Raw genomic sequence first — 15179 nt, forward strand, 5'->3', positions numbered from 1 at the left:
GTGCATGGGGTAGCTTGAATAGAGTGAGGTCTAATCTATTTTCTGTCCTATATATTTCCATGACCAAAAAAAACTGTTTAGTACATTCTGGCATAATTTAATGATAAATACTAAGCTCATGTGGAAAACTGCACAACTGTTTCTTTGGCTTTCAATGTTTCAAGATTTGCTTTCCAATTTAACAGCACAGGTTTCTCACTTTTTGCTTGTTTGTAACTTAAAACACTGGTCATAAACTAAATACTGCTTTCTGTATTTTAAATAATACACACTCAAAGAGTCAGAGTCAACATTCTATGTTAAAAATCATATGAGATTTTTGTTCCTGGGTATGATAAATAATAAAAAAAAAATACCCTGGGTTGTCTCAGAATGTTTCCAGGGTGCTTACTTACTTGTTCTGCCATAGACTCTTTCACTAGTTTCGTATTTCCCACTCCTTGTGCTGACCGTGACACTGTACTGCCTCCCTGGGACCAGACTGGTGAACACACATTCATTTTCATCCTTTGGGACACTTTTTGTTTGGATGAAATCATTATTGTTACTGATGATCACTTCATAATTATCAAAATATCCAGATGCATGTAACCAGGACACCTTCAAGTAGTCACTTCTGGCTGAATTGCTGACAGTAAGTCCCTGGACACTTGAAGGGACTGAAAGAAAAAAAAAAATGCAGAAACTTCCTGAAGTCACCAGAGTTGTGGCAGAGAGCTATATTTGTGGTAGTTACCAGAGTTTTGTGGGGAAGTTCAAAAAGACAACAATGTGGAGTTAAGCAATAAAGTAGTATCTACATTTTCCAGGCTGCTTTATATCTTATGAAAATAAAATGGCTTGCCTTTCTAATTTTTGGTCTTATGGAACTTGCTCCGTTATTGTAAGAGTAGTGAGTTCCACAGACAAACACTGATCCAAAATTTGGTTCTCGTTCTTTTGTGGCTTTTCCTTGGATTTTCACTTAGATAATGAGAAGACTAAAACTGAACTAACTTGATACTCTTTGTTATTTTAACACCCCTTACAATCTTTCTTTTGTTCTACTGGTTTACCAAGTGTAAAGTCTCAGTTTTTTCCATTTTTGAGAAAGTTTTAAAAGGTTCTCCACCATTATTGCCATCCTTTTCTGAGATTTCTCTATTCCTCTGATAATATCCCTGAAAATTGCATGACCAAAACCACAGACATGTGTGTTTCATTACCAAAACCAATTAACATGGGTGTTACTCATTATTGTGACACCTCACTAATATTTTACTAATTAGCCTATCTTTTTCTGTTCTTTCAGTGCCTGAGTAACTTTCTGAGGAGATGCTCTGCAGGATCTACTTGAAGGGCCACATAGAGGCATTAAGGGCAGGACAACACATTTGAGCCAAAACTGATACATGATTTCTGTTCACTCATAAGGACTGACATGACTTTTATTCATGCTAAAGTATTTTTGCATGAAATAAAGCAGCAACAGGGGCATAAGAATAAAACTAATAAAGCTGTAATTTTATGGTTTGACCCTCCAACCTCTACTCATTCATCCCAGTTTGGTCAGATATTGATAAATCATTGGTAATGGTTATACATTAGCCATTACCAACATAACAATGGTTATAGTGACTGTACTTGCCCAGAGCCTCTCTTTACCTGTTCGTTCCTGGCTGAGGGAATAGTTTTCATACTTTCCACTCTTTGTGGTTATCATCACATCGTAAAGCGTCCCAGGAGTAAGGCTGCTGAAGGAGCATTCACTGAATGATTTGGAAATGGTCAGAGTCTGAACAATCTTGTCATCATGAGAGAGTGTTACCAAATAACTGTCTACATCTCCAGAAGCTGGCAGCCAAGAAACACTGAGGTAGTCACTCCGACCAGAGTTATTTACTGTTACTCCAGTCACACTGGAAGGAACTGTGCAATAAAGAGGAAAAAACAAAAAAAAGCATTAATCAGCTAATTCTTATTGTTGTGAGTATCCCTATAATGCCATCCCCTGCAAAATAAGCAGTCTGGGACTCCTGAGAAGTTCTGCACTGACAGCCTCTCAGCAACATTCATCTCCTTTTTTAAATACAGTGAAGGAAATTGTCCTTGGTGGCCTGATCCCAGCACTTCTAAAATCCTAGAAGCTGAGTTATCCTCTCTACTTGCCATTCCTCAGTAACAGTAACAACTGGTGAGGCTGGTAAGAGACTGAGGCCCACAGCTGAATGTTTCATTTCCAGTGGGTTCTCTGACGCCTAGTGGACAAAACATGAATGCCACTTGTTTTTCAAGCCAGCAAGGTGAGCTCAAAGGCTCTGCATTGCCAGAACTATCATCACTCAGGTACAAAACTCAGTTGTTACAGGGGCAGAACTTAGGTATAATGAACTTCCAAATGTCCACTGGACTCTGCTGCACTGAACTTACTTATCTCAACAGAGAGGCTGGCCAACAGCTGCCAGAGTCAACCTCCCCCCCACCCAGATTTTATGAAATACACTTATATACTTTAAGCCTTTTAGTATTATTCTCCAATTTTTTCACAGGCTTGTTTTGCCTTTTCATCTGAAAATAGTGGTTTTCAAGGAGAACATTGCAGAAAATTGCAGAATGCCTGGCCTTTGCCAAATTCACATAACGGGTGAAATTGCACTATGTTGCCAAATTTTTCCTCTAAATATCTGCAGAACTAGTTATTACATTTCATGACTCTTTAAACCTAAAGAATGTGATGCAACAGTAAATCTTGTTCTGTGAAGTACAGAAGGACCTCATAATAACTAATTAGCCCTGGTGGACATTCTTTGATGCTGGATTAAAGAAAAATAATGGGTTGTGAGAAACTGAGACACAAATTCACCCCACCAACTTTAGGTAGGTTCTTGGCACACATAAGTAAGGAGCAATCATACTACACCACCACTACATAGCCAATGGAACAAGAAAGTCCCTTCCAAGGAGTGATTTGCCCAGACAGTTGTTCATTATTCTCAGGGCATATTTTTGTCTTCATTCCAGAGTGATCCTGCTGTAGAGTTCCCACTGTAGTTAGAGCAGTTAGCTCTCTAAAGCTATATTTACACAAATCTGGACAGACAGTGTGCACATATGGAGCTATATGGATGAAAATCTTGTTTTTTCTGAATTCTCTATGCAGTGGCTTAAACACAAGACCATTCTTTTAGATAAATTCAACTACCAAAAAGCATGCTGTAGTGTTTTCTTTTTACCTGTTCTTTCCTCTGCAATCGTTTGCCTTGAAGATATCCCTCCACTGACAGTGGTGACAACAACTGAATAGAGTCCTCCAGGTTTCAGGGGATAGAAGTGATATTTGTTAGTTTCACTGGGAACAGTTTCATTTTTAATGACAACATTCTCATGAATCAGTAGCACTTGGTATGAGTCTACATCTCCCAGTGCTCTTGTCCAGTTGGTGAACAAGCTGTTGGTTGATCCCTGACTTGACACAGTCAGACCTGTCACTTGGGCTGGCACTGAAAAGGAAATTGTCACTCTGTTACTGAGGGGAAACAAAATAAAACAAAACAGAATCCCCCAAAGAACACAAGTTTAGTCACACTGAGGAAGTGCATCAAAAGAACATTCCAGTTTGCAGCCAGACTCAACAGGACTAAAAATACTTTAACTGGGGACTGCTTCCTGTCTGGGATGTGGTCTATGGGAAACTAACTAAGGCACAGAAAGGTCTTTCAGCCTTTAGCACAACTTTTCTCAGTCAGATGAAAATGATTCAAGATCAGGGAACTGAAAGAGATGGCAATTTATAAATACCATTAAATAAAAGCCATCAATTTAGGAAATCATTCAGGGTTTTTGATGACTACTTCAAATACAGTCTGTGTCTTTAATTTTCCCTTTCCTCTCCCATTCCCTATCTTTCATTTCTAATAAATGGCAAACTTGTTTGAAGAATACCTCAGGCACAGTCATCTATACTCTGTCAGACCCTTTAATTTTGGGGATACCTGAGATGCATGGTTATGGTTTACCTTTTTATGTAAGAAGATCTGCAGGAAAGCAACTTTTATAGCATCAAAAGATGAATTGTTAAACATAACATTTATCTAAGCATAAGCTCATGAACTTAGCAAGACCAAGAAGGATAAAGAAATAACAAAGGAATGTAATATGTAGCGCAAATTTTACCCCAAATCCTCTTTTTAAATTAGCTTTGACAATATTTGGTCAAAGCAAGGAAATACAATTACTTCTAAAGATTTTTGTTTACATGACCAAGCACAACTGAAATAAAGAAGACTCTAACTTTATAAAATGTGAATGCACTCTTCTGCTCTTGTTTTTTTATCAGCCTTTTTGCACACATAGTACTGGTTTAGTAATCATTAACAAAAGCTAGAAAGTTAGGCACAAAGCTGAAGAAAACGCAAAGTTGACCAAAAACTCGATCAAAAATCCTTTCTGTTTTATAATGTTCTCATAACATAGTTAGCTCCAACAAGACACTAAAGTGCCACATTTCTGTGCTAAATGCTCATTTCAGTGCTCTTTGCAGGTTTCACTGGAAGCTGATCAGTCTGGGATGGAAGTAAGACCTATTTCTGTCATATTTACAGCAATATTTTTCAAGCCTAGTAAGCTGTCCTGGTGCATGGAAGATTCAGAGGTTTGGAATACTTATTAAAACCTATGTTCTAGTTAAATAATGCTTGTTCTTTATAACTCAATTTGAATGTAATATTGACACACAATCAGTGCCTGATGTGTTTTCAAGCATTGACTCATACTAGTGAAGTGGGACCTTTATGCCTGAATAGGTCCCCTAAAGGGGTATAAGTCAGATGGAAATGAAATTCCAGCTATCTAATAACATAACAGGGAAATCAAAGTATAAGCTAAACTTCTCAGGCCTTGGAAGGAGTTATAAAATTTAAATAAGGACCACCATCAGCCCTAGGCATGCTTTGATTCAGACACAAGCAACTTGTTTTTCCCTGTGCTGTGCAAGGCCAGAGCTACATTTTAAAACTTTGCTTGCACTGGAGAATGTTTAAGTCAGTGCTTAAACAGAGTAAAGCAACCTGTATGGTTTAAAACTTGCCCATGTGCACAAAATCAGCAGCCTGCAGGGGGTGAGAATGGGACCTTCCTTGTGACAGTCATCATCCTCAGTAACAAACACATATTCTGGAATCAGAAGAGCAAAAAGATTCAAAACACATATTCAAGGTCACATATGTGACCTTGTGTCTGTCAACCTTGGGATGTTCCCCCCACAGTAACATTTTCCTGTGGGGTGATGTTTCTCTTTTTCCCAGATGATGAATGCTTTGCATCAAGGAAGTGACCCTCCTGAAAATACACAATGAAAATGGTTCTTCTTATATGGAATCTTGTGCTAATGTAGATTGATTAGATATGACATAATATTTCAGAAAACTGTTTTGCCAGGAATTACACATCTATTTCCCAAAAATCTTAAATAAATACAGCAAGATAACTGACAGTCAGAAATGAGACTCAGACATGTAACTTTTTACTGAGGAAACAAACATAAGATCAAGACTTTTGAGATTAAGACACTGAGTTAATTAAGTTCACTACAAAGCAAAAAAAAAAAATTGTTAATGGTTGACAGAAGTAAAGATTAAAACAGTTTGACAAGATGATACCTGTTCTTCCTTCTACTGAAGTCCAGTTGCTTAAAGTCCCACTAATGGTAGTGATAGTAGCTGTATATTTCCTTCCAGGTATCAAGTCAGTGAAAGTGAATTCCTTAGCTTCTTTTGCAAGTCCCTTTTTTACAATAGGGAGCTCACTGACTTCCAGAGAAACCACATAGCTGTCCCACTCTGCAACAGGGGTCATCCACATGACGCTAAGTGAAGATTCATTAGCGTGCTTCACACGGAGCTGGAGAACAGGCTCTGGAGCTGGAAAAGTACACAGATATCACAACAAGAACAGGACTGTGTAGTGAGCACACATGCCCTATCTCAAGCTGTTGTAAGAAATGTGCTCTGTAAGACAGAAAAGTGTCAGCAAGAGCGTATCTGCAATCAAGAGGAGATTCTTTACCTTTCTCTAAGAAGCCATTCTTAGAAATCTAGTACTTGTGCCCCTCTTCCAGTAAAGGACTACTAGCAGCAGACTTTAGCAATGCACTATGGCTGTAATGCTTAGGTTTAAACTTACATCAGGATATATATTTTAGTGCAAATGGAAATGTAGGGAAGTCAGCGAACTTCCTCTTGAACTCTGGGTGCTGAACAGGGATATAAGACATTTGTACCATAAATCAGATCTACAACAATGTGTTTCTAACAAACAAGGATGCAAATTATAGGGTCAGAGTGACATTGATTTTGCATTGATTTATACCTAAGTCAAACTAAGAGACACTTCAAACTCACAGGGGCATAAAAGAAAGAATCCGATCAGTGACTCTCTTTGTGTGTTCGTGTGTGTGTGCGCCTGCATACCCAGCAAGCATGTCTTGCCTAATATAGTCCCTGATCTGATTTTGTCCCTGTCACATTGAAATACAACTCACTTTCCAAGTATGTGGGTTAATGTAAGAGAAAATTGAGTCACAACAGGGTCTAAAACCTATACTTCATAAGACATATTATGCACCTCACTGTGGGTCAAACACAGTCATGATACACCCACTGCTGAATATTATTAAATGGACCATGCTCTAATCACAGAATCATAGAATCACTTAGGTTGGAAAAGACCTCTAAAATCATTGGGTTCAACTATTAATCGCTTAGCTGAGGCAATTAAAAGTAACACCATAAAGTTAAATTACTTGCAACATATGTCAAAGTAAGGAAGATGAGAATGTATCTTGCTCTGATCAAGTTTGCTACAAGTCAGAGAAAGCTTCAAATTAACAAAATTAAGTCCTCAGGGAATGACAGAGATGGGTATAGTAGAAAAGGCAGGACCCAGGAAGGGTGAGGATATAGTAGAATGGCATTATCCTATCTCAAGTTAGACTTGAGTCTTGCTTGTTATTCCTACTCCAAGTCTTCCTTTCCTCTGAATTGTACTTATTCTGCATTCACTGAGCAGAAATTCTATATATAATTCTATTATATAAGAATTATTTTTTTAAATTTCAAGCAAATCAGATGTGGCTTTGACTAACACACTGCAAAAGAATTCCACTCATGTCCCTGCAGTGTATATGGATTTCCTCTGGAAACAAAGACTTGAACAGACTAACCCATTTTCTTTATGGAGCACAAAAACAAGAACTGGGATGTTAAAGGGCAGCCATAGTAAGACACACACCTTAGCCATACGGTAAATATTCTTTACACAGACTGGCAAGGAAACATATGATGAACAATACAGGAACATCTATAGTGCTTTCTTTAAGACCTTTATAGGGTGCCCTACAATCAGCTACAAAATATAGCAGTGAAATGAACATGTAACATAACACCTGTAATGAGTTGTGACAGAATTGTGATATAGTTCCCAAAGCTTTCACTAACAAAACATTTACTACTAAAGTAATCCTGAAAGCTCTCACAGAACTGCTAAAATTATTTCTGTAGTTTACAAAGGGAGCTCCTTTTTACTGTATTAATGGTGAAATTAATTTGTGGATTCCCAAGTACTCTTCCACTGTTCACAGAGCTGAACACTTTGCACTCTCATAGTACCTAGACAAGCATACCTGTTCTCCCTGTGCAACTTGTCTTGCTCTGCAAATCGCCGCTCTCCACAATGACTTCCACACTGTACTCCCTCCCTGGGATGAGGCCCGCATCACGGATGAGGTACTCGGTGGTGTCCTTCTCGAGGGTGGTGTTGAGCACCAGGGCTGAGCGGTTCCACAGGAGCAGGTGGTATCTCTCCCAGTCTCCCGCAGGGGGCACCCAGGTCACTCGCAGAGACCGCAGCCAGCCACTAGCACCTGCTTGCAGCTCCAAAACTTTCTGGGGGACTGGTGAAAGAGAAAGCGAGAAAGCAATTCTGAAGTGGGGTATTTCTGGTGAGATGTAAATGTACTGGTAAAACCTGTCTCGCAGCACACCTATTGTACATGTGCTTGGACCAGCTAGAGCAATGTGAGCTATCTTATTGCAAAGGCTGGCTTTCATTTTAAAGACAATTTTTACTCTTCCCCACACAAACCACTCACTTATTTTCCTGCTGGTTTCTGACATCAGAAATGGGCAACCCCTCTTAGGGCAGGCAAAATCTTCCCTGTACACTTCTTGGATGCATCTTGCAGTTTTCAGTCAGGTTCCCTGTTGTTTCCTGCACTTAAGCTCACTTAGAAACTGTCTATCAATTTTTCACTGCTAAGGTTGAAACTTCAATCTCTATTGGCCCAATCCTGGTATCAGCAGCAGAAATGCAAAGCCTAATGGTTTCTTTCACATAAAACAGCTTCTTCGACCTTGTATGCCCTAATTCCCCCCAGCTGTAAAAGGCACTGAGGTTAAGACAGTGGTCCATTAAAGCATCCACTCCATCCTGTCCTGTACTTCAAGGATCCTGAATTTACAAACCTAACCTTCTCCCGCCTAACCCTTTACTCCTTCAGGTCAAATTGGACCACTGAAGCTTTTCTGATTTTCATGGAATCATTACATATTAGCCAGACCAAGCAGAGACTAGAAGACAGATGCAGACCCTTAGGACAGGATACCTGTAAGCTTCATATTAAAGACATTTAGAGATCAGCATTGGAGCCCTGAGACCATCCACAAATATTAGCTGATAACTTCAAGGCTAGCATCATGTTCTTATGCTTTATCTAGCTTAATTAATATTTAATTGATCAGTATCTAGCAGAGGATTGAAACCTCTTTACCAGCATCACAAAATACTCACCAGTTTCACTTCCCAGCAGCATAGCTGGCTATCAGACCTAGAATTCCCATATGCCAGTGAATATGGGAAATGTGTTTCAATTTCTGAGTGGATAAAAGCACGCAGTGTATTGTTAAGAAGCACAGATGAACTTACATCATAGCAAATAAAGTTCAGCCTTGTCAGGCTGACTGGACATCATTACAACTTAATGGCATGAAGTTTCAGTCTCTGAGATGTCCACATTTCTTACCACAACATTTCTTGGCTGGTTCTGCCGCACCCTCTCAAAACACAGCAATGTGCATTATCTTCTTGGGCACCTGGCTCTCTCTGTGAGTTACAGAGGGACCCTAAGAGTCTAATCCCTTCAGCATCTGTAGACCTGACAGTCTGGATTTATGAATTTATCTTTACTTCACAGAGCTTCTGCTGAAGTGACTGTTTTCAAAGCTCTTGATGTCTGTGGTAAAGGAAGGAATTGCTTATGATCAGCATCCTTGGAAATAGGACTTGTAATCCCCAACTTTGAAAGCACTGGGTCTAGGTCACAAAGCTGGGGATCAGTGGTGTTGAGTGAGGGCCTGAAGTTCTCCCTTTAGATTGAAATGGTAATCTTAAAGGACTTTAATAGTAGGCTAACAAAACAAAACAGACATGCATATAAACCAGTCCAGCTTTGTACTTTCTGGACATGAAAGACGACTAGGGATCTTCCAGCCTGCACTGAGAATGGGGTATCAGCTAGGTATGTCAAGGATGTGACTTTCACATGAGATGTTTAATTGTAGACAATAAATATTTTTTAAAACAAATACTCTGCTCTCTTACACAAACATTTTCTACCCTTTGGCTCTGAGTCTACTAGAAATTTATGTATGCATTCTTCATTGAGTTAGAGATTATTTTACCAGCTAACTTTTGCTCAGGCTAGGCTGGTGCGGAAAAGATGGCACAGCCCTAGGGCCAGTAATGCTGTGGGAGAATTATGAAGGATTTTTCAGGTTTAGGACTCATACAAAAGATACCTGAAAGAAAATTATTACTTCTGAAAGAAGACAAAAAACTCATAACTCGGCTCTATCCCAGCTGCCACATGCCTTTGTTAATCCACGCTGTTTATAGTAAAGAAATCTGAGACGTAATCTTTTCCGGTTTGTAGATTTGTGTCTGGAAGAAGGAATAAGACTAGACCTTGCAAAATTACTTTAAAGACTGTTAATAATTTGACTACATGCACACTTCCCCATAATGTAACTCAGTTTATGTAGTATGCTGAGCTGAATTCAAGACAACAAAGTTGGTCAGAAGTGCAGTAGTATGCAACAGCTTTGTAACAGACTCACTCAACTATAAGGTCCAAGAAAAATTCATGACTGTTGCCTGATCACAAGATAAGCTGCAGCTGCTTTTGGCTGTCAGATTAACTGTTGCCAGAGAGTCAGCAGGGGGTACTCCTGAAACAGTATTGTGCTCTTTATCTCATTTTGCCTGGAATCCAAATAATTGTCTCTTACAATGATTTGCTACAAGGCCAGTGCCGGTAAAAATTAGTTACAATGTTCTTACTGAGGCAGAAGACTTACATGTCCTGCCAGTTGCCATCCGATCGGTGAACAGTTCACCACTGATGGTGCGGGCAGTAACCTGATAAAGACGTCCTGGAGTTAGCTTGTCAAACTGCGTCTCTGTGACTGGTGGATGCACAGTTTTGACTTCTTTAACTGATCCAAGATGAGACAGAGTGATATTATAGAAATTAAGGTTTCCTGAAGGTCTTCTCCACTTAACTTTTAAAGCATCTAAGCTGCCATCATTAGTTACCATCAAATCTAAGACTTCAGCTGGAGCTAAAAAAAGAAAATAAGAAAGAGAATAAAATACATCCATCACAAAACATGTAAGACCCACTGCCTCCCAAACTCCCATAGTTAAGTTTTGACTTTGAATAATTATATGAGATGGAGTATGAATGATTTTGCCTGAACAATGAAGTCTGGTCACAGAGCACATCACTTCCCTTCCCTAAATCACTTCCCTAAATGCCTCCCATGCAAAACCACCACATTTGATAAGATTTCTGTAGAAGAAATTGCATCTTACTCTTCCCAGAAATTAAGGAGAGCGAAGGCAGGACCCTTTTTTTCCCCTATGTAAGTGTTTTAACCATTGGACGCCATCTTATCATTATCTCTATGACCACAGAACTCCAGCCCAGAAAATGTTTCTGAAAAAAAAAAATTCTATAACTCTAGTTTTGTGAATCTTTCTTTGTGGAAAAAAAAAATTTAAAAAATCCCGACAATCCACAAAAACCCATACCAAACCAACCAACTAGGCAAAGAAAAACCGCAAACAACCCAAACAACCATTTAATTTTAAAATTCTTAACCTACTTTACACTTTTTTCCACTTCTCTTTCACACTTTTTCTACTTTCATTTTAGCCTCTAAGTTTGTTGCAGTGGTAACCTAGGGAATTAAATTAGCTTACGGTGTCTCTAACTTGAAACACAAATCACTTATTATTCTGAAATATGTCCTATAATACTATTACGTTATGGCCTTAGCTTCTTGTTTTGTTCTGATGAATTCTGAAATCATACCTGTCCTGATTGTTTGAAAACTGCTGCTCTCCAATCCTGCAGCCTGGGTTATGATAGAGAGGTTATACAGATGGCCTGCTGTAAGTCCTGAAAATGTGTAGGAGGTCAGGGAACCTTCTTGGTGAATCTCATGAACTGGTACATGATTATCCAGCAACAGCAGCCTGTAATGATCCACATGTCCAGAGCCAGAAGACCATGAAACGTGGATAGTGTCTTTCTTGACACTGACCTGAATATTTTCCACAGGAGATGGCACTGTTGGTATAAAAAGAACACTTGCTTAAGGTCTAATGGTTATCTCCTTCATTTCAGCAATTTTGAATAGATTTACTCTTGGAATATGTTGGGTTTCTTTAGGGTTACTGAAAACCCAACCCCAAATACACAATAAAAATGAGACTCTATTCTTAGCAAACAATTCCTTATGTCAGTAAGAGATTCATATTTTATTTCTACTTATAATCAATAGATACTTCATAAATATATATATATATATATTTTTATATATATATATATATAGTGATGCAGAAGAATTATACCAAATTGCTAATTTCAAAATGCAGAAGTACAGAATACTGTAAGTGGTTTTACTTAGATGAACTACAGGAAAAGAAGTCCTACCAGTGGATCCACTTATGTGAAGTTCTGGGGTAGTCTTATTTCCAGCAACGGCACTGAGGACAATGTTGTACTTATTCCCAGGAATGAGACTGGAAAATGTATTTTCTGTTTTTGAAATTCTTCCTGGTACAGAGACTTCTTGTATCTTTTTATTGTCACAATCAAGTAATACTAGGTTATACATGTCCACCTTTCCTGAGGAAGGATTCCATTGAACCTGTAAGCTTGTGAGTGTAGTTTTTTCCTTATTAATTTCCAAATGAGATGGTGGCGAGGGATCTGTAGTTAGGAAAAAAAAACCAGAAAACATAAACCATTTCTTGCTTTGGGGTTGTCTGAAATTTTATATAGCAGCACAAGAAATCTTCCAAAACTCTCCCTTTATCATCATCATGCTGCCAATACTTTTCGAAAAGTTTTTTCTTTCTATTTATAAACACAGTGCATTGAAGCCAGTCTACAAGAGAGTCTTGAAGAATTCAGAAATATTACTTTTATGTATTTGTACACACTCACAAGACATAGACATAGCAAAACACTTCCACTGTGGATGTATATTGCAAGCTTGGAAATTTGCTGGTAGTAAAACTGTAATAACTTTAACAAGAAACCGTAAACATGTAAACCCAGCAAATTATACTCAGTGTCTCAGTATAATGTAGCTTTACAGATGACAGCAACAGCTTTCATTTCCCAGCACTCACCCTAAACACTTTATCAGTTATGGCCATGAGCATTTATACAATTTTAAGGGTGATGATCTTTTGTTTTTAGTATTAGCTTCAATGACTTTAAACAGATTCTGATAGAATATGCTTCTGCTCTGTTGTAGTTCTGTTCATAAAAATTTAAAAAGACCCAAACAGTACATTGGATATACCTTAAGGAACGAATATTGGGATTACTTCTCTGAAACTCTCAACATTCATTATGTTGTTTATTAAGAAGCTCTCCAGTAAAATCACCTGTGAAATAAGATACACTCTAAAGGAAAGGCAAACTGACCAAACCTATAGAATTTGGTTGCTTTTATTCTCCAGGTGCATTTCATCACTCACAAGACTTCATGCAAACCACACAAAACGTATTACATGCTGATGTACTAAGGTATTGATATTTATGTCTTCCAATAAGGTTAAGCTAATGCTTATTAAGACGGTATCATGAAACAACCCAAAGCAGTGCAATCAAGCCTTCATCAGTTGGGACGTAAAGTTTCCCAACAATTTAGGAATAAATTTGCCTACCACAAGAGTACACTCTGTGCTACTCTTTCCTAGCATCAGACCAGGAGTGTAAGGTGCATCCAGGCTGAGAACTGTGGTCTCTATATGAACAGCACCTCAGCACACAGAAGAACAATACTATTTTTCCAATACAGTCATTGCTGCTTGGTTCCCTGAACAAAAAAGATGAAAAAGTGCCAATCACATAATTAAAAAATGCAATGTAAAGGCTAAAAGGATGAAGCTGAACCTACCCCCCACATAAAAATACGTAAGTAGGAGGGCCTTAAGAGCCCTTAAGCTGCTTTTTCTTCAAATTCTGGATGGTGTGGAAGGTTTACTCAATTCCTACAAACTCTGCTGAGAACAGAGTAGTGCTAAGTTTTGGTGGTATACTTTGTCAATCAAACCCATTAGGAATGTCAAGGAAGCATCTCCTTCCTTGGAAACATTCAAAAACTGACTGGAGATGGTCCTGGGCAACCAGATCCAAGTGGCCCTGCTTGAGCCAAGCGCTTGGACCAGATGACCTCCAGAGGTCCCCTCCAACCTCAACCTTTCAGTATTCTGAAAATACTGTGTCCCTTTGAACCTATGTCTCTGCTTAAATTCAAAGTCGTTCTTTGGACCACAGAGATGTTAGTGCTCTTCAGAAAAAGAGATGAAAATTAAACAAATTGATTTACAAAATCAGCCAATAAAACTAACTATCTTTTCTCGAACGCTTTCTTAAAGGCCAAACTAAGTCTGCTTAAATCTGAAAAAGAAGAAAGTAATATTAAAAATCAATTCAAAGACCAGGCACATCAAACTTCAGGCCAAATAGTTAAAACTTCACCCAGTTACAGCAACTGAAACATGAGGTTTTAATGAAAAGTGTCAGGAAATCTTAACAATAGGCTTGACTACCAGCTCCACCTATAATATATACTAAGCCACTAAAGACTATTATCTTGGCAAAAGTGAATAGTGGGGGTATAATCTTGTTCCTTGAAGGCAATTGTTCTAATCTGAAAGGTCAGACTTTGGAAGTCAGAAATAAATTCCAGCACTATATATGGTCAGACGCACAGCCAGCTGAAAAAGTTTTATTTGACTGACATTGAGAGAACAGTCATGATAACTATCAAGAAGTTTAACCCTCTTTCTGACTAAGTTAAAACAAAGTCGACTGTTCTTTAATCCTGCAAAAGTAATCACCATTGTCATCTGTATTATTTGCCAAATTTGACAAAAAAAGATAGCTGCATTTTTAGAAGCACTTTTACTGCACTGGGTAATCTGTCTTCTAAGGTGCACGAGCAAAGAAGAAAGTTGCGTGCCTAGAAGGTGAAGTTCAGAAATTCAGACTTTATCTAATCTATCTGCTCCAGAAAACAAAACACTCAGTGCTTTGTACATCCGCTAGAACAAAGGAACAATGAGACTGGGAAGTGCCTGGGCTGAAAGAGCCCTGGATGGAAACAAACACTTAAAAAACCATTTACATTGTTATACAAGTCTCTGTTGGCAATGATACAACACCGATATATCACAGAAATAAAATATTTTCATCAAGATATTTTTATACCATTTGACACTATACAAATTAATGTCCCCTGGTCTACAAAGGCATCTTCCAAAGACTTAATGGTCTTTGAATTCTATTGCAAGTCCATTTTCACTTTTGGGGAAGAGGACATGCTTTCTCAGCACAGCTGCTGCAGATCCAATTTATAGATATGGCCATGTCAACCTCCAGTGATATGACTCCCAGATACAGACTGTAAGCACAGAAACACACCTGCCTTATGCAGGAGAAAACAAAAACAACCGGGAGGTATGAGCCCAGGACTTAATAACAGGGAATTTCTGCCAGTCTGTTATCTTCCTACCATATTATCTATTTTTTTCCTAGCTTTCCCTCTTCCTAAAACAGTAAC

General features: G+C 38.5%; 1 protein-coding gene across 2 annotated transcripts in view; it reads right to left on the reverse strand.

Annotated features, from left to right (window-relative positions):
- PTPRB (protein tyrosine phosphatase receptor type B) overlaps positions 1-15179 on the reverse strand; it is a 58077-nt gene that overhangs the window by 22620 nt on the left and 20278 nt on the right. For both annotated transcript variants that reach the window (XM_068190204.1, XM_068190203.1), the window contains exons 5-12: positions 12032-12310; positions 11408-11665; positions 10389-10652; positions 7658-7927; positions 5637-5897; positions 3213-3479; positions 1645-1908; positions 396-659 (exon numbers count right to left, since the gene is read on the reverse strand). In XM_068190204.1, the coding sequence (XP_068046305.1) occupies positions 396-659; positions 1645-1908; positions 3213-3479; positions 5637-5897; positions 7658-7927; positions 10389-10652; positions 11408-11665; positions 12032-12310 (2127 nt within the window). The remainder of the gene's footprint in view (positions 1-395; positions 660-1644; positions 1909-3212; positions 3480-5636; positions 5898-7657; positions 7928-10388; positions 10653-11407; positions 11666-12031; positions 12311-15179) is intronic.

Source organism: Anomalospiza imberbis, chromosome 5 (assembly GCF_031753505.1).
Source record: "Anomalospiza imberbis isolate Cuckoo-Finch-1a 21T00152 chromosome 5, ASM3175350v1, whole genome shotgun sequence".
NCBI classification, from domain to species: Eukaryota; Metazoa; Chordata; class Aves; order Passeriformes; family Viduidae; genus Anomalospiza; species Anomalospiza imberbis.